The sequence below is a fragment of the Canis aureus genome, chromosome 26, assembly GCF_053574225.1.
Source record: "Canis aureus isolate CA01 chromosome 26, VMU_Caureus_v.1.0, whole genome shotgun sequence".
In the NCBI taxonomy this organism is placed as follows: domain Eukaryota; kingdom Metazoa; phylum Chordata; class Mammalia; order Carnivora; family Canidae; genus Canis; species Canis aureus.
The window spans coordinates 47101067-47118602 of record NC_135636.1 but is presented as its reverse complement, the minus strand read 5'-3'; the positions used below and the strand labels follow the sequence as shown (position 1 = coordinate 47118602).

Here is a 17536-nt window from a genome sequence, read left to right as displayed (position 1 = left end):
GTTCCTAGAACATAAAACAATTACTTTAATCTATTTATTATTTTTATCAAATGACCCTAGATTATAATTTTAGGTACTCCTACCCAGATCATGAAGTATTTGTATTTGGGGATAAATATATAGACCAAAGTCTATCTTTTAGAGTGGAGCTGAGGGTTCCCTGACCTACCTTGAGCTGAATCCAGAGACATAGCGTCACTTTCTAAAAAGTCTTAAGAGAAAGAAAACTAAACCTGTCAGTTTGTTAATTGCAAAAATCTTCCAAGAACATGGTTGCCATGTGCATCCACGATGAGTAGTTACGATTCAGGCTGAAGAGAAATGAAAAATAAGATTTAAAATGAACTAAGACCCAAGTCAGTCAATATGAATCATTTGTGAAACAAGCGACACCCGAAGAGTGGCAACAGGTTCACCTTATTTTGGTTAGATTGGACAGACCTACAATTAGGTTTCCATCAACTGGTCATAATCTTATCAGAAATATTTACTGAAGATAAGCACTGCAGGCAATGAGAGGAGAGGTGGGAGGTATGATGAAAGATCTATCTCCTATAAATCTTCAGGAAAATCTGGCCACTAATTTTATTGAAGTGAAAAAGGTGTAACAGTGAAGTTGGAAATCCGAGCTTTATTATCAGAATGATGTCATTTTAGGAGAGAACTGCTGGATTCTCTAAATTGTATTTAATATGGCACAAGACTCTTGATTCTCAGAGCTGTATGCCTACTTATCCGCCAAAATGTACTCTGCAAGGAGATATATACACAAAGAGGGTGTAGAACAGGCATAAAAGCTGACAAAACCACCAGACGACAATTCCTCATGACAGATCCACTTGAGATCTAGAAAGCACTTTAATACTCTATCCTTCTTCAAATGATCGAGAGATTCAAGAGAAATGGCAAGTCTTATATTTACAAAACCGATGAAAATCACACTGTAATAATCAGTGAATGCAGAACAACCGCATAGATCTGCGTTTCCAACTTTTCCCACCATGATTCTACATCAAGGTAAAAAAAGATTCTTTTGTACAAATCCAAGAAGGATGGAGAGGTGGCAGCACAACTGCCAGATGGTGCAGTGACTTACTACCGAAGCTGGTGATGGGACACGGGGGCAGGAGGGGCACAGTCCTCAAGGAAAGAACCGGATATAACAAAGGTGGGCTAGTCCGTGGTTGATCGCCGGTACCAAAACCGGGCTCGGAAGTCATCACTGCACGTCATGAAGCCGGGGTTGGTGGGCGAATGCACTATGCAGCGCACGATGTTGTTGTGACCTAGGGAGAGCAGGTTTCGGCGCTCGGCTGTGCGAGAGTCCCAGCAGCAGAGACTGATGGTCCTCTCGTCCGGCAGCAGCACGTAGTCCTCAGTGTGGTTGAACACGGCCTGCGTCCGGTGTACCTGCCGCCCGCTCAAGCCAGCACCTGCAGAGATGAGAGGTTAAGGGTCTGAATGCTGGGCCCAGCTGTCCCGTTTACACTTTAGATCCTCAGACTGCTCTGCTCTGCTTAATTATCCTGTCAATGTCAAAAGAGCATTTTATTTATTTTTTTAAAGATTTTATTTTATCTATTCATGACAGAGAGAGAGAGAGAGAGAGAGGCAGAGACACAGGCAGAGGGAGAAGCAAGCCCCATGCAGGGAGCCCGATGTGGGACCCGATCCTGGGTCTCCAGGATCACACCCCAGGCTGAAGGCGGTGCCAAACCGCTGGACCATCAGGGCTGCCCTCAAGAGGGCATTTTATTTTATTTTATTTTTTCAAAAGGACATTTTAAAATTGAATACATGTCTTGTGCAACGTGGGACACTCCAAGAAGTATGCAACAGAAAATCACCCCTGGCCTGCCACCTCAGGCAACTGTTAATGCTCGGATGTATTTCTAGGAATAAAAATATTTTAAAAAACAAAATAAACAGGGGCACCTGGGTGGCTTAGTCAGTTGAGCATGTCTTTAGTTCAGGTCATGATTCTGGGGTCCTGGGATCCAGCCCTGTGTTGGGCTCCCTGCTCAGCGGGGAGCCTGCTTCTCCCTCTGCCTCTGTTGCACTCTCTCCCTCCCAAATAAGTAAATACAATGACAAAAAAAGCCCCCAAACCAAACAAACAAGCAAACAAAATTGGTGTCATATTACAGGTTTTTTCTGTCATTGTTTAAATCAACTCTTTGTTGTTCATTTCTCCATGTTTTTTTCTGGCTGCAAAATGCATCACTGTTTGGAAGCACTATTACTAGTTAATAATTCTTTCTTCTGCTAGGCATTTAGTTTGTATCTGATCACAAATAACACTGTGACAAAGTCTTTACCCAGAACACACTATATCCTCAAGATTAAATTCCTAGAACAGAATTGCTGGCAAGCATGAACATCTGCTCTCCAAAAGGAAGCTTTAGGCTTTTTATAGGACCATGAAAATACAGATTGTATGTTTAGAATACTGTATAAAGTATAAAAATAAAAACTGCCTGACAGTTTTACCCTGAGTCAGGACTTTGTTGAATACCCTTTCTCAATACCTCTGTATGTTGTCTATCATTTGTAAAGCAGAGCATACATCATATGCTTTTATTCAACAGTCTGTAGTAGAGATCCATAAAGATGGAATATGGTTTATTGGATAAAAATACAGTGTTGGTGTTAGATCTGGATTTGACACTTATTAGTGATGTGAACAGAGACCAATTACACAGTTCCTTTACACCTTTTCTTTTCTATGGGGGATAATTATGGCACCTACCCACAAGATGGCTACAAGATCAGCATAAGGTGTAACACACATACAGCCTTGCAGTGGGAGTATTTATTTCTAAAGCTTGTATACCGTGAAAAGGATGAGGAACAATTTACTCAATGCTTTCTGGTGGATATTCTTTTTTTTTTTTTTTTTTTTTTTTAAGATTTTATTTATTTATTCAGGAGAGCCAGAGAGAGGCAGAGACATAGGCAGAGGGAGAAGCAGGCTCCCTGCAGGGAGCTCGATGTGGGACTCGATCCCGGGACCTCGGGATCATGACCTGAGCCAAAGACAGACAATCACTGAGCTGCCCAGGTGCCCCTCTGGTGGATATTTCTGTTGTCTCTACCTTTCCCCTACTCTACACAACGTTGGGATAGACATTTTTCTATGTGGGCATGCGCATGTTTGCCAAGTTTTTTTAGGCTGAATTTCTAAGAGTGCACACAGTGGGTCCAGAATATAGACATACACTGAAAATCTTGATACAGGACACCAACCTGCCCTTTAGAAATATTTTACCAGTTGACACTCCTAACAATAAAATATGTAATTTCCTAAAATAGTGAGCAACACAAGATAAAATCAATCTTTTAAATTCCTACAGTCTGATGACTACAAAAAGACACTTGCGTTTTCATTTCTTAGGTTTACAGTACCTACTGGGGGTCACCTAGCTCCCCTTGAGCTCACTCACCACTGTCTAACATGTGTCCACTTTACATGCTAGAAATGTTGTTTCCCTAGTTTAAGGTTTTAATTTTTAGTGTTTATATATATATACATATATATTATTTACTTATGAGGGACAGAGAGAGAGAGAGAGGCAGAGACACAGGTAGAGGGAGAAGCAGGCTCCCTGCAGGGAGCCCAATGTGGGACTCGATCCTGGGACTTTGGGATCACGCCCTGAGCCAAAGGCAGACGTTCAACCGCTGAGCCACCCAGGCGTCCCAGAATTAATTTTTAACACTGAAATTTCTAATGCTTGATAGCTTTTCCTTGTCTTTATTTCAAGAACCCTTTGAATTCTAACTAAACATTAAAACTGGAAATTCAGATCTAAACACACTAACATGGAGTCTTAACCTGTGAATTAGAAAATCATGGAATTTGCATACAAATTCAGTATAATCTCACTTTAAAATCCCAATTCTCCATCCAAAACAAACCAATCAGTCACAGAGAAGCATGAAACATCCTAACGCTCACAAGAAAAAACAAATATAATAAATCTTGTGAGAATCTAGTGTGCACCCTTCTGGATGCATCACAGACAATGGTTGTTACTTCTGAAGATGGAGGAGGCTTTCCCACTTTTACTCTGATCATTTTTGTATCTTCTTTTTGCAATAAGCACACAGTCCTTGAACAATAAGAATTAGATAAATTCTTCAAAATAGCTCCATACAAAAATGTTTCAAGAAAGTTACCAAGAATTATGATAAAAATGACTCTTCCCATGACTTGTTAGTTACACCATCTATAATGTCAGAAGCCAGGCAGATGGAAGGCAGGAATGGAACTCTGGTTACCAGGAGATAAATCTGAGGGGGTTATGCTGCACCCTAGCGGTGCAGATGTCTCAGTCTTTGCCTCTTCACTTTTCTTCTCTAAGATGCTAATTACCACCTCTGCTGAGCCCTTACAATGGCATCGCTTTCAGTGTTCTGGTTCTGGTGATTTTAGCGTATGACACAAACATCTCACAACAGAGGAAACTAGCTTTAGTTTCCTGGAGGATTTTTTTTTTTTTCTTTACCAACAACAGCCTTTGCAGCTTCAAGGAACATAGAACGAGATACAATATTTTAACAACACTCATTGTCAAGTGACTAGCCCAGCTACTTGCACTCTCTTAGGAATAGGCCAGGATCTTCCTCTCAGCCTTCTTTCCATAACGCATATTATTTACCAAGACGCACCAACTCAAGTTTTTCTCTAGACTGCTCTTATGTCCATGGGAAAATGGCAGACCATTGGTCTACAGATGGACCACCAGAGGCTCAAATGTTACTCACATGGAATCAGATCTAGTTTAAGCAGTAATGTATAGAGAATAAAGTTATGAAACTATTGTGATTCTATTTCCAGCTCTTCTTCTTACAAACTGCAGCCTTGGCTAAACTCCAAGCCTTGTTGTTGTTGTTGTTGTTGTTGTTTTTTTTTTAATTTAAAAGAGGGAATAATATCTGCCTTGCTCAAAGTATACTTACTGTGTGGCTTTTGTGAGGATTTAAGAGTTCAGGAAACCATAAAATGCTATAGAAATGTCAAGTAATAGCAATTTCTCGCATACCTGTGTATCTGACCAGTGTTCGTCCTGTCGATATCTCCCAAAGTTTAGCTACAGAGTCTTTTCCACTGGAGAGAATGTATTTAGAATTTTTGGAGAAAATGGCAGAACAAACTTCAGCACCATCATGGGCTTTCTCAAAAGTTGTGATGCATCGGTTTGAAACACCATCCCATAACTTGATGCAGCCATCCTTGCTACCAGTTACATACATATTGGCACTAGGATTGTAATTCACGGAGCATATAGCATCGGTATGTTGATCTTGAGGGTTGCAAGAGACAAAACACTGAAACGTGTTGATATCATAAAGCCGAAGAGTAGGATGCTGAGTCCCAACAAGTATAAAGTCTCCGGAAGGATGAAAAGAGATGGAGCGTAACATCTCAGCTTCCTGTTAGGACAGAGACATTAACGTTAAGTGACCAACTAGTGAGCAATTAAATCCAGAGGAAATGTGGAAAGTATTTGGTTGATGGAAAGAATACATAAAACAATGGTCAGTCATTACACCAATGTATAAGGAGGAACAATGAACTTTCCAGAGTACGTGAAAGTATCACCTGAACAGATTTCACAAACTATATACCAGTGACATTATTTATTCCAAAAACTGCAGAAGAGAGCTTCATTATTTGCAAATGAGCACTGGGCGAACTCAGAATGGAATATTATTAGGCTATGTAGGATATACATTCACACATGAATGAACTACGATAGATATAACTTGTATACACAAACACCTTCTTCAATTTGTCCTAGGTCTCCAAATACTGAGTAAAAAACTAAGTTAAATCATTAAAAGGTGGAAGCCACTATCAAAACATTAGTTATTTCTGAACTGCGTATTCAAGATATGGTACCAAATGTCACTTTTCCAGGATACATCTGATAGTTTCAGCTGAATAATCTGATTCCCATTAAATCATACTTTAGCGAAGTTGGTTGTCTTTAAATAGGGATCTTTAAAGAGCGATAAAGATTCTGAACCCTTGTTACATAAATTGTGGCCAGCCAGCAGTCCTGACTGGCCAGAGGAAGTGGGCACATGACAGCATATGAACCATGTATCAGTGCAATCTGATTCCTGTGCCACCTGTGGGCAGGTGTCCTTGTGAACTCATTTTAAAGCATGATCACTGAGACTGCTTTAGAAAAAAGAATAGTCACACAGTAATAGCTCTTTGTTTTTAAGAAAACAATGTAAAACTCTTTTCCAAACATCCCTAACCTGAATGTATTTGAAGGCTCTTTTTGCTGACGGTTTGGAATAATCAAATAATTTAAGAGTATAATCCCTTGAACCAGAGGCAAGGATCTGTTCTGTTGGGTGGAAAGCGAGACATGTGACTTCATCCACGTGGTCGTAAAGCGTTCGAATCACTGGGTGGTTTTCCATGTTCTGTTGCGCCGTCTCATTCATCATGACCTAGACCAATGGGAAAAGACATGCTCAAAATGCAAAATCTGTCTGACTCAAAGTATCCAACTATGCTGAGTTAACTCTGGTCTAAAGTAGTCTTTCATTCTCCCCGCAAACAACAACAGGCAGATAGTACATGTTCCCGTGATTTTTACCTCTATTGGCATGGCACTTTTGGCCAACATTCTTTCCGTGTCGAGTATCTTTATGGAAGCATCAGCAGATCCAGTAGCTATTAACTGCCCGTCTCTACTGTAGGTAGCGACACGGCACGGTCCTTTATGGGATGTGACATAGCATGTTTCATACTCTGAAGCCTCTGGGGACATAGTTTGGACATCGGCATCAAATTCCAGGTCAATTCCTGTGCCTGGGGCAACGGTATCTGAACGACCAATTGCATACTGAACTGCAGTATCATCATTTTCCATTCCTGAGGGAATAAAAATTAAGCGCATGAAAAAAATGTTATTTTAAAAAGCCAAGACAAAATTCTGGATCCGAACTGGGAAGGAGGGACGCCTGGGTGGCTCAGCGGTTGAGCGTCTGTCTGCCATCAGCTCAGGGTGTGATCCCTGGGTTCCGGGACCGAGTCCTGCATCAGGCTCCCTCTCTGGAGCTTGCTTCTCCCTCTGCCTATGTCTCTGCCTCTCTCGTCTTTCATGAATAAATATCTTAAAAAAATAAAAACAGAAAAAACCAGGAAGGATGTTTGCCAATATCAACTTTCTCTTTCTTGGAGCTGCCTGACACTTAGCAATTCACAAAATTACGTGTATCGACCTGGAAGCATGCACTGTGACACTGTAGGAGTCAGCTCCCTCGATTTTTGTCTCCAAAATTTTCTACTTTAATCACAACTACATAAACTTAAAAGCAGTTCTGTAGTTAAGTTGTCCATTTTTTCCCATTCTCTATTTTAGTATGTTTTCCTGCTGAGATCTGTTAGTAGCAGCTTTGAAGCCCATTAAGTCAGATACATTGTTAATATCAATACTAGTGAAACATACTTGAAATAATGTTGATATTTAGATAAAGTTTCTCAAGTAAATGCCTTTTAGGTTTGAAAATAACTTCACATACCAGGTAAACAGTATGTTTATTAGTATAAAAAACTAGGAATACAGATGAACACAAAACAACGACTTCCCATTAGATTATCCAGAGATGATTACTGCGAACATGGAGGAAAGAATTCTTCTGGACCTTTTTCCATGCACAGTTGTTACAATTCTTAAAACAAAAACAGAACCACACCATAGGATATGTTGTAACTTACTGGTTCATTTACTCAGTCAGAACAAACACCTGGCCAGTGTAATGTTTATATACATCATGTTGTTGGACCCAATTTGATAGATACAAGAACATTAACAACGGATTCCTTATTGTTGGGTATTTCAGTTGTATTCATTTTATTTCCTCAAATTTGAGCACAAATTCTCAAAATTGGCATTACTAAGTCAAAGCGTAGAATAGAAACATGTTGGTAATTCTTATTTTATTGAGTGTTTTCTACAATCCAGGCAAACACCAGGATATATTGTTGAACAAGACAAGATCTTGATCTTTATTGAGCTTGCTGTCTTTTGGGGGGAGGTGCAGACTGTGTGGGAAACAACTTCATACAATGAAGAAAATTTTAGATCATGAGTCTATCATGAAGGAAATGGCACTGTTGTTTTAGAATACCTGGGTAAGTATGGGGAAGATAGTGGGTTATTTTAGAAAAAAGGTAAAGAGGACTCTAAAATGCCATTTGAGTCGAAATCTGAAGTCAATAATACAATGAAAGAACAGTTCAGACAATTCTCATACACAGCCTGAGGCCAGAGCCAGCTCAAAATCTTCATAATCTGGGGTTTGCTTCCTCCTTCAGTATCTAGCTTGTACTTGACACATACTAGGCATTAAAACTAAACAAAAATAATCTTGAAAAATTCTGATTGTGAAAACATCTGGAACCTTGCCATGGAATCAATAATCTGCATTCAAAACTACCTAGTTTGATGAGATGTAGGAGCTGCTCCGAGGGTGCACAAACAGACTGAGGCTTGATTTCATTGATGAGGCCATTAGCAATGCTGATGTAGCCATCATACAGCAGCTGGCTAATGATCAGCTTGTAGAGCTGCTGGCGATCTTTCAAGCCCACTTTGGTTCTGTACATCTTGGAAAAGAGGAAGACAATTTCCTTGCCACCTGCAAGATGAGAAAACAGGGATGGTGAAGGGCAGAGGCACCAGTACGTCACAGAGGCAACACAACAATCTGGTCAGACTCGTGGGGTGTAAATCCCAGCTCTACTACTTGCATTATCTTTGGTCAGTGACCTTCTTCATTTGAGATCAGCTGTTAAGCAAGTTAGCCAAGGTTGAATAAGACGGTGAGTGCAGGGCATTGAGCACTGTGGCACACAAATATCATTCAAATAGTGTTAGTATTTACAGAATTTTTCATCAACTTTTCTTCTCTGTCAAACAACTCACCTGCCATTTTTATTCTATATTGCTATCTCAGAATGTTCTATTTCTTGTATGGTAAGACAGCAACTGGTTTTTGCAATAGGTAAGACAGCTGCTATTGTTGAATATTTAGACACCATTGTTTCCATCAGCTGAGCTGTATGTTTACTGATGTCAGTTATGTTCATTCTTTAAATGTGTTTTAAGGTATTTTGTTAAATTACATAATTTGATAGTAAATAACTACATGAGGGCACAAAAGCCACTATGCTATGAAAACTAAATCAAGTTGAGTGCTTTGGAAAGATCCGAAGATGAATTGCTTAATAAAATGGTGACAAGTTAAGATATGGCCAAAACAATAATTAAAAAATGAAAAAAAAAGGGGGGGGGGTGAAAATCTCAAAGACTGTGTCCTTAGATCGGTTCTCAAGTGCATAAGTTCTCTCTTAGACAGTAAAATGAAACCTGTAGATGATGGTTCCCGGTCTATGCAAAAAAATAACTTCAATTGGTGGATAGGATTGGATAAAGTGACTTTCAAAAATCAATGTCTGGGGCAGCCCTGGTAGTTTAGCGGTTTAGTGCCACCTTCAGCCCAGGGCCTGATCCTGGAGACCTGGGATTGAGTCCCACGTCAGGCTCCCTGCATGGAGCCTCCTTCTCCCTCTGCCTGTGTCTCTGCCTCTCTCTTTCTCTATGTGTATCTCTCATGAATAAATAAAATCTTAAAAAAAAAAAATCAACGTCTGTATATATATGTATGTTTGGAAGACCACAGGAGCCTGGGGAACAGTAATAAAGAAAAGAAATAGCAGGCAGACGAGAAACTGAAAGTCAGAGTATAGGGGAGAGAGGAATACCAGAAAAGAAAGGAGCGAGCAGTAACAGCAGCACTGCCTGGATTGCTGTACTTTACAGGGAAAGATTCCCGGAGGGGGGAGGACGATAGGAAAGGGGTGGGGAACCATGTGTTCTAACCCCCTCTGGAGAGAAACTGAAGCTTCTGATTGTAAGAAGAGCCAACATTTACTGAGCTTTCAGCATGTTTTATCTCACTTAGTCCTCAAACCACCCTGCAGGCAAGGCCCTGCAATCTGGTTTACAGAGAAGGGAAAACCATTTTCCAAGGTCCCAGCAGTGCCTGGAGAAACCAGGGCTGCCATGCGGACTGTGCTCTCCCTGATGACTACCTGGATCTGCCCCTTAAAAACGCCGTGACAAACCAGCTAGACTTCCGGGGACCTTCGGCGTAGCGTGTGACACACGCCGCCTAAGCAGCTAATCTGCATCACCCCGTTTGAATCCTCATCCGTCCTATCTAGAGACAGGCAACCTCAAAAGCCCGGAGAGGTGGATTTAATTAATTAACCCAGGCCCAAGGAGCTGGAGTCCTGACTGCGCTGCGCCGCCGGGTGTCAACGACAGCAGCTAACGTTTATGAAGCGCTCGCCGGACTCGGTGCCAAGCACTCGACAAACCTTAGCTCGCTGAACGAAGTCACCCAAAGTGTGCTGAAGCACGTGCAGGAGCGGCTGTATGGACATCTATGCTTGCGTAGAACTCTAGGACACACAGAGAGAGAGAGAGAGAGAGAGAGAGAGAGAGAGAAAACAAACACCGGCAGAGACCGAGGTTTAGGAAACTGAAAATAAAATATGCGGCGGAGCGACTCGTCGGGGGGCCGCCAGGACGGCCCGCGGCTGAGCCCGGAACTCATCCACGATCCTCTCCCGTCTCTGCACGCGTGCCGGGAGCATCACGGGCTGTAAGGGAGATGGAGACAGAGAACCAGGGACGGGCCCCGCCTCCCCGGCCTCCCAGGAGGTCCGCTCGCTGGGCTAGGAAGGGCCTCATCACCCCCCCACCCCCCCCAAGTGCAAGTGAGGACGCCGAGGCCCGAGCAACCGTCCACACGGAGCTGCACGGGGGCCCGGGCGGGAAGGCACACGCCACCATCCCGCCGCAGGAGCGAACGAAGGCCGGGGCGACCGCGGGAAGCGCAGGCGCTGTGCAGGCCCAGCCCGGCCGCTCAGGGCGCATGCCAGCCACCCCGCCCGCCATCGGGCCTCCCGCCGCGCTCGTCTTCCCTGTACTCCCGTAACGACCCCAGCGGACCGCACCAGCCGTTCTCCATGCATCCCACGCCCCCAGTACCCGCTAGTCCGGCTCTCTCGGGCTCCCGCTTTCTCCCCAGAAAAATGGAGGCGCCAATTCTGCACCATCGATCGCTCGGAGCGCAGGAGCGCACGCTCACTGCGCACGCGCGCAGGGCGATGCGCCGAGCGCTGCGCTGTCGATCGCCCCCACCCCCCCCACCCCCACCCCGCCCCAACACGCCCCGCCGCGTTCGAGTGGTTCGTTAACCTCCTCCGACTTTGCCTCTTGCGCGGCGACGCTGGTTGACGCTAAGGAAATGCTGTCTGGCCGACAAGCCCCGGATTCCGGAGAGCACCACGGGGGCTAGAACTGCCAAAGTCTGGCGGGCCGTTGGCTCCACCACTTCCGGGGCCTTACCGGGGAGGGAGGGGCGGGGGAGGCAGTGCGCCTGCGCGCTGTCACCGCCTTGGACGTGATTACGTGACTCACGGCGTCCGGTGGGCTGTGAACCAATCAAAAGGCAGCACCTCTCGAGCTCCGGCCAATCAGCTTCCAGAGCAGAGGGTTTAACTCTTGTTTAAAATGAAGACTTTGAATCTTAACGGCTGAGCGCTCCGGGGGACTCGGCGGCTTGGGTCGGAGGCTGGAGCCGGCGGGTTGGTAGACGGCGGGGCGGCTCTGGGAGGCGAGCGGGCGAGCGGGCGAGGGCGGCGGGGCCGGGGTGGCCTCTGAGCGGGCGGCGGCGAGGCCTGCCCTGCCCGGGTGCGCGGTCCCCTCCGCGGCCCCCTCCGCGGCCCTCTCCGCCCTCCTCGGGCTTCCTCTCCCACCTGCATCCCCCCCACCCCTCTCCTCTGGCCCCTCGTGCTTTCCCGGCGCCCTCCCGTCTGCCCCCGGGTCCCGGGGCGCCCTGTGGGGTAGCGCCTGGTGTGTGCCGAACGCGGGGTGTTGGGCGGCATCTATTGGGGCTCGGGGTGCATTGACTGATTGATTGATTGATTGGAGTTCAGTTTGCCGAGCTGGGGCGCTTCCTAATGGGATTCTCGTGTTCGGGGAGCCCCTGGGTGAGAAGACCTGGGAGGGCTTTTGCTCCCCTAGAGTCTGCGTGCTCGTGGGGGTGGGGCGCCAGGCGCGGAGCGGGGGCCCGAGAACTCGCAAAACAAACGAACAAACACGCCGACCCGCACGACGATAGTGTGGCTTCCGCGGGGGCTGCTTTGGTTACAACAGCCACGAAGGACCCTCCTTGGTGGATGGATAAACGGAAGCTTCCGCAGAGAGGCTCTCTCTCTTTTGGCCTGTGCTTCTCCAACCGCAGACCTCCGGCCGCCTTTATCGGGCATTTTCCGAGGGTCCTTGTTAAAAATGCGGGACCCCCCCCCCCTCCCCACCTCGTGAACCAGAAGCGCTTGGGCACAGGGGCTCAGGCATCTGTAGTTTTTCAGGTTTTCCAGGTGCTTCTCTTGATGGTTTGTGGGGATCCAGTGATCTAGACCAGCGCACACGAGTCGTCTGGGGAAGTTAAAATGCACAATCCGATTTGTTGGGTCTACGGTCAAGCTCGAAAGTCTCCATTTCTTACTTTCTTTTTTTTTTTTTTTAATATTTTATTTGTTTATTCATGATAGAGAGACACAGGCAGGGGGAGAAGCAGGCTCCATGCAGAGAGCCTGAGGCAGGACTCGATCCCGGGACCCCGGGGTCACGCCCTGGGCGGAAGGCAGGCACTGAACCGCTGAGCCACCCAGGCATCTCCGAAAGTCTCCATTTCTTTCTTTCTTTTTTTTTTTTTTTTAATTTTTAAAATTTATTTATTTATGATAGTCACAGAGAGAGAGAGAGAGAGGCAGAGACACAGGCAGAGGGAGAAGCAGGCTCCATGCACCGGGAGCCTGATGTGGGATTCGATCCTGGGTCTCCAGGATCGCGCCCTGGGCCAAAGGCAGGCGCCAAACTGCTGCACCACCCAGGGATCCCCGAAAGTCTCCATTTCTAACACGTGTCCTCCAGATGTAGATGGAGCTACTGCCCCTGATTTGTAACGGCTCCATCTGCTCCTTAATCCTCCTTGTTCTCTGAATGAAATACTTGTCAGCAACATACTCATTGCTGCCCTCCTCTGAGTCCGTGCAGACACTAAGCAGTTTTGATGGAGAAAAAGTCTAAATGTGCAGAGCTATACAATCTTAGCACATCTCCTGTTCAGAGTAGTAGGACATGTGGTTTGAGCCACAGGGATCTTGTGAGGGTCATGGGGTCATGGGACTCCTGAATCTGGCTGTGGACTGGAATCACTAGAAAGGCAGTTTTCCTGGGGCTCTCTCCAGAATCTCTGGATCAGAATCATCTTATTTCATTCTGTTTATTATTATTCATCTCTCTGAGAAGGAAAAGTATATTCAATTGGAACAAGTATCTAGCTTCTGTTGAAGACGATTGAATAAATGTTAGGCCTGTGTGATCTCATTGGTCTGCTGCCTGTGATTGTTGGGGAAAGTGAAGAAAGCCTTAGAGCATGTGTGAAATTAATGTTTGCATAACACAAGCTTATAACTCCTTTCTCCTTCCTGTTTCTCCTAACCTGCTGTTGGACATAAGGACTCCTCTCTCTTTAGCTGTGGTTCCATCTTCAAGGTGAAGTTTTTTGCTTATTTGTGAAGTGGATGTGAAAGCGTGGGGATGGGAGGCACTTTCTGATTGGATTCTAGAATTCGGAGAGCACCTGGGTAGGAAAAATACAGAAAGGTTTCTGCTTTCTTGGAGTTTATGTTCTTCTGATTTACTAGACTGTGCCTGACTCACAGTATGGGCTTAGCAAGTGTTAACTATTTTCATTATTAATATGCTTTCTTAACGGATTAACTCATTCCCCCAAACATTGGTGTAAATACTATGTGCCAGACAAGTTCTGGCAGGGGGCAACAGTAAACAAAATGAGTCTAAGCCCTTGCTCTCATGGAGCTTACTTTCCTTGGAGATACTGATTAGGGAGCTGGGAGGCAGAAGTAAGCGAGTACAAGTAACGTCATGTAAGGTGTTAAGTAAGGGCTATGCAGAAAAATAAAAACGAGATGGTTAGAGAGCCATCTGAGGAGAGACCTGAATGTCATGGGGAGCAAGCCACACTTATATTTGAGAGAAGTGCCAAATGGGTAGAGAGAACAGGAAGTACAAAGGCCCTGAGGCAGTGCACTGCTTTGAGGAAAGAAAGAAGCCCTGTATGGCTGGTGTGCAGAAGGCAAGAGGAGATCAGTCCAATAGGTGGTCAGAGACTGTAGGTCTGTCTGTGCAAGTTGAATTTGAATTGGAGTTGAGGGACCAGGAGGGGCTTGGCTTGTGAACTAAGGGCCGGCCTAGCTGACTTGTTAATGGGATCACTGGGTGCAGTGTTGCAAATGGACCATCATGGGGTAAGGGTGGAAGCAGAGTGACCATCGGGAGCCCGTGGCAAAGAAATGAGGGGAGAGAGCATTGATTTAATCAGGTGGTGGTATTAAATGTCTTGAGCAGTGATTTTGAAGGTAGAGCCTACAAAATATGCTGATGGATTAGGTATGGGGTTTGAGGGAGAATCATGTAAAAGATCAGTTAACCCAAGCAACTGGCAAGATGGGTTTGCCAGTAACTGAGATGGGGACATCTGTGAAAACGGGGTTGGGGAGATAGAGTAGGGAGGGAGCAGGAATTTCATTTGAGACATTTTAAACTTGAGATGCCTCTCTGGTTACAGGTGGTGATGTTTCATAGGTGATAGGAGTTCAGGGGAGAAGTCTGGGCTGAAGATGGAAGTTTGGAGGTCCTCAGCTTGTGAGTGGTATTGAGAGCCAGGAGACTGGATGAGTTTAATAGGGAATGAGTATAGCAGTAGAAGTGTTTCTAGGCCTGAGCTCAGGCTGCTCCTGAGAGCAGAGGGGAAGAGAAGCCGGGAGGAGAAAAGAGCTGTCTGGATGTGGGGGATAATGAACAGGAGGTAGGTAATAGTCTGGTAGTCAGGACAGGTTAGGGTAGAAGATGTAAATTCAAGTCATCTTAAAGATGTTTAGAGCCCTGGTTCTGGATGGGGGACCCTAGGAAGGGAATGGATGGAAAGTGGGGTCCAAGGACTCATTCGTGGGTTACCCTAGACTCTCAGGTTGGCAAAAGTCAGACTGATCGAGCAAAGGAGGTCACAGCAGGACAGCTGGTAAGGTCAGGGACCACCCTCCAAGCCAGCAGAGGCTGGGAGTAGGAAAAAGAGTGACGCTGTCAAATGCTGCTGGGGACACCAGGGAGCCCAGGGTGCTGATTGGACCTTTGAATTTGCTAACATTAGAGGTCAGTCGTGAGCTGACTCCTCCGTAGGGACAAAATCCTGATGGGGGAGGGCGAAGAGCCAGAGAAATGGTGGATGCAGGGAGTGTAATGAATGTTCTGGAGCTTTGCTGTTGAAGAGTGAGAGGAAAGATGCTGTTCTATCTAGAGTCTGTTATGGGGAAGAGAGAAGCTGCTTTTTTTTTAAAAGGGAGCAGGGCTGGAAGCAGGCTCCTGCACTGTTGGAATTAATCCCCTAGAGAGGGGGTGGTGGAGCAGGTGGTCTCAGGGAGTGAAGTTGGGGGGTGAGGGAGGCCCCACACCTGTCCCTTAGGTTACCCGAGAAAGCAAGGCTCCCTTGCCAGCTTCATTTGGACAAAGAAAAAGTGTGAAATTCTGTGTTGTTGAGGCTTTTTCATCAGGAGCTATATAACCCTGATCTAGCATAGTAGCACTTTGAAGCACAGGGATTTGTATAAATTAAAGGTGGCTCTTTTCTTTTCAGGCATTATGGACAAATCTAAAGAAAACTGCATTGCAGGGCCTGTTAAGGTAAGTTGAATAATCTTAAATCTTTTTTTTTTTTTTTTAAGATTTTATTCATGAGAAACACAGGCAGAGAGGCAGAGACAAAGGCGGAGGGAGAAGCAGGCTCCATGCAGGGAGCCTGGTGTGGGACTTGATCCTGGAACTCCAGGATCATGCCCTGAGCCAAGGGCAGATGCACAACTGCTGAGTCATCTAGGCGTCCCAATCTGTAATCTTGATCACATTTATAAAACCCAGTGGAGATTGGTTTTTATATCTGGACTTCGTTTTACCTTTACTTTGGATTTTAACTTCAGAACTCTACTACATTCCTGGATGTCTGTCACTTTTTCTCTGCATTCAGTGACATTTTGTTGATTGTCACTGTAACTATTATTTTGTTCTGCTTTGTCTTCTAGCTAGCTGTTTAAGTATCTATATTCCTCCATTGTGTGCGGGATAATGTACACAATGGGTGCCTAATACTTGCTTGTGCTTACATGCTTGCCAGAAGTTAAATTGCTTTGTAATAGTCTGTTCTGGTCATGATTCAGAGGACTGTCAAGCTGCATTTTAGTGAACATTTCTTGGGAACCCACTTTGAGCCAGGTTGTGTCAGATGCAGCGGTTATAATGATAAAAAAGCACATGGTCTTTGACTTCCAAGAGCTTATTAGCTCTTTGGTGGGTTATGTGAGCTGGTATCACACTTTCATAAAATATGTGTATATGAAATGACCTGAGTAATTCTGCAGAGGGATGTTCAGATTGGGATAGGTTGGAATCTAGAAAGGCTTCATCAAGGAAGTACCTCTGGCTCTTAGAATTTAAATGAGTCTTTATATAAAGATCCTTTAATATAAATATTCCCCAGATTTTTTTTCCTTCTAGGAAAAAAGCATAAACATACAAATCTTGTTTCTTGTTTTGTATGTATGTGTTGTTTTTAGAAGTTTTCCTTTTTTTTTTTTTTTAAGGTTTTATTTATTTATTCATGAGAGACACAGAGAAAAGCAGAGACACAGGCAGAGGGAGAAGCAGGCTCAGGCTCCTTGCAGGGAACCTGATGTGGGACTTGATCCCAGGACCCCAGGATCATGACCTGAGCCAAAGGCAGATGCTCAGCCACTAAGCCACCCAGGCGTCCCTAAAAGTTTTCCTTTTCTTTTTTTTTTTTTTTGTTTGTTTGTTTGAGAGAGCATGCATGAGTGGGGTGTGTGTGTGGAGGGGCGGCGGCTGTGGCAGAGGGAGAGGGAGAGAATGTTAAGGAGGTTCTAAACTCGGTGCTGAGCCTGACCTTGGGCTCTATCTCACGACCTCCTGAGATCACGACCCCAGCCAAAACCATGAGTCAGATGTCCAACCTACGGAGCCACCCAGGCTCCCCTATTTTTGACTTTTTCAGGAGCCTCCATACTGCTTCACCTGCACTGGTTTGTATTCCCACCAGTAGTGTGCAAGGGTTCCTTTTCCCCCAAGTCTTCATCAACAACTTGTTCCTTGTGTTTTTGGTGTTAGCCATTCTGATAGGTGTGAGAAGTTTTTCAAGTAAATGGATACTTAACTTTTTTTTTTTTTTTTTTACTGGCTAAAAGTCAATAACCAATTAGAAAAAGGCTAACTTGAGTCATTGTATCTGATTCTCAATTCCTATGATAAAGATCATTTTTAAAAGCTGCTCTGTTTAAAAC

The 17536-nt window shown here is 44.9% G+C and overlaps 2 protein-coding genes across 8 annotated transcripts in view; one reads left to right on the top strand and one right to left on the bottom strand.

The window, feature by feature from the left end:
• Positions 1–613: 613 nt before the first annotated feature.
• CSTF1 (cleavage stimulation factor subunit 1) lies at positions 614–11472 on the bottom strand. Of its 5 annotated transcripts, none has more exons than XM_077873640.1 (7): positions 11298–11472; positions 10562–10696; positions 8467–8667; positions 6621–6898; positions 6274–6471; positions 5046–5436; positions 614–1433 (listed from the first exon to the last, which is right to left on the bottom strand). In XM_077873640.1, the coding sequence occupies exons 3-7, from the start codon at positions 8633–8635 to the stop codon at positions 1174–1176; spliced, it is 1296 nt and encodes a 431-aa protein (XP_077729766.1). In that variant the 5' UTR covers positions 8636–8667; positions 10562–10696; positions 11298–11472; the 3' UTR covers positions 614–1173. The 5 variants fall into 5 exon arrangements, with proteins under 5 accessions (XP_077729766.1, XP_077729764.1, XP_077729763.1 ...); XM_077873638.1 differs by lacking the exon at positions 11298–11472 and adding an exon at positions 11088–11232; XM_077873637.1 differs by lacking the exon at positions 10562–10696.
• Positions 11255–17536, top strand: part of AURKA (aurora kinase A) — a 19701-nt gene continuing 13419 nt past the window's right edge. Inside the window, exons 1-3 of one of the 3 annotated variants that reach the window (XM_077873643.1) lie at positions 11255–11686; positions 13626–13661; positions 15823–15869. In XM_077873643.1, the coding sequence (XP_077729769.1) occupies positions 15828–15869 (42 nt within the window). In that variant the 5' untranslated portion in view covers positions 11255–11686; positions 13626–13661; positions 15823–15827. Of the gene's footprint in view, positions 11687–13625; positions 13662–15822; positions 15870–17536 lie in introns of those variants that run through there. The other 2 variants (XM_077873642.1, XM_077873641.1) reach the window with 2 other exon arrangements.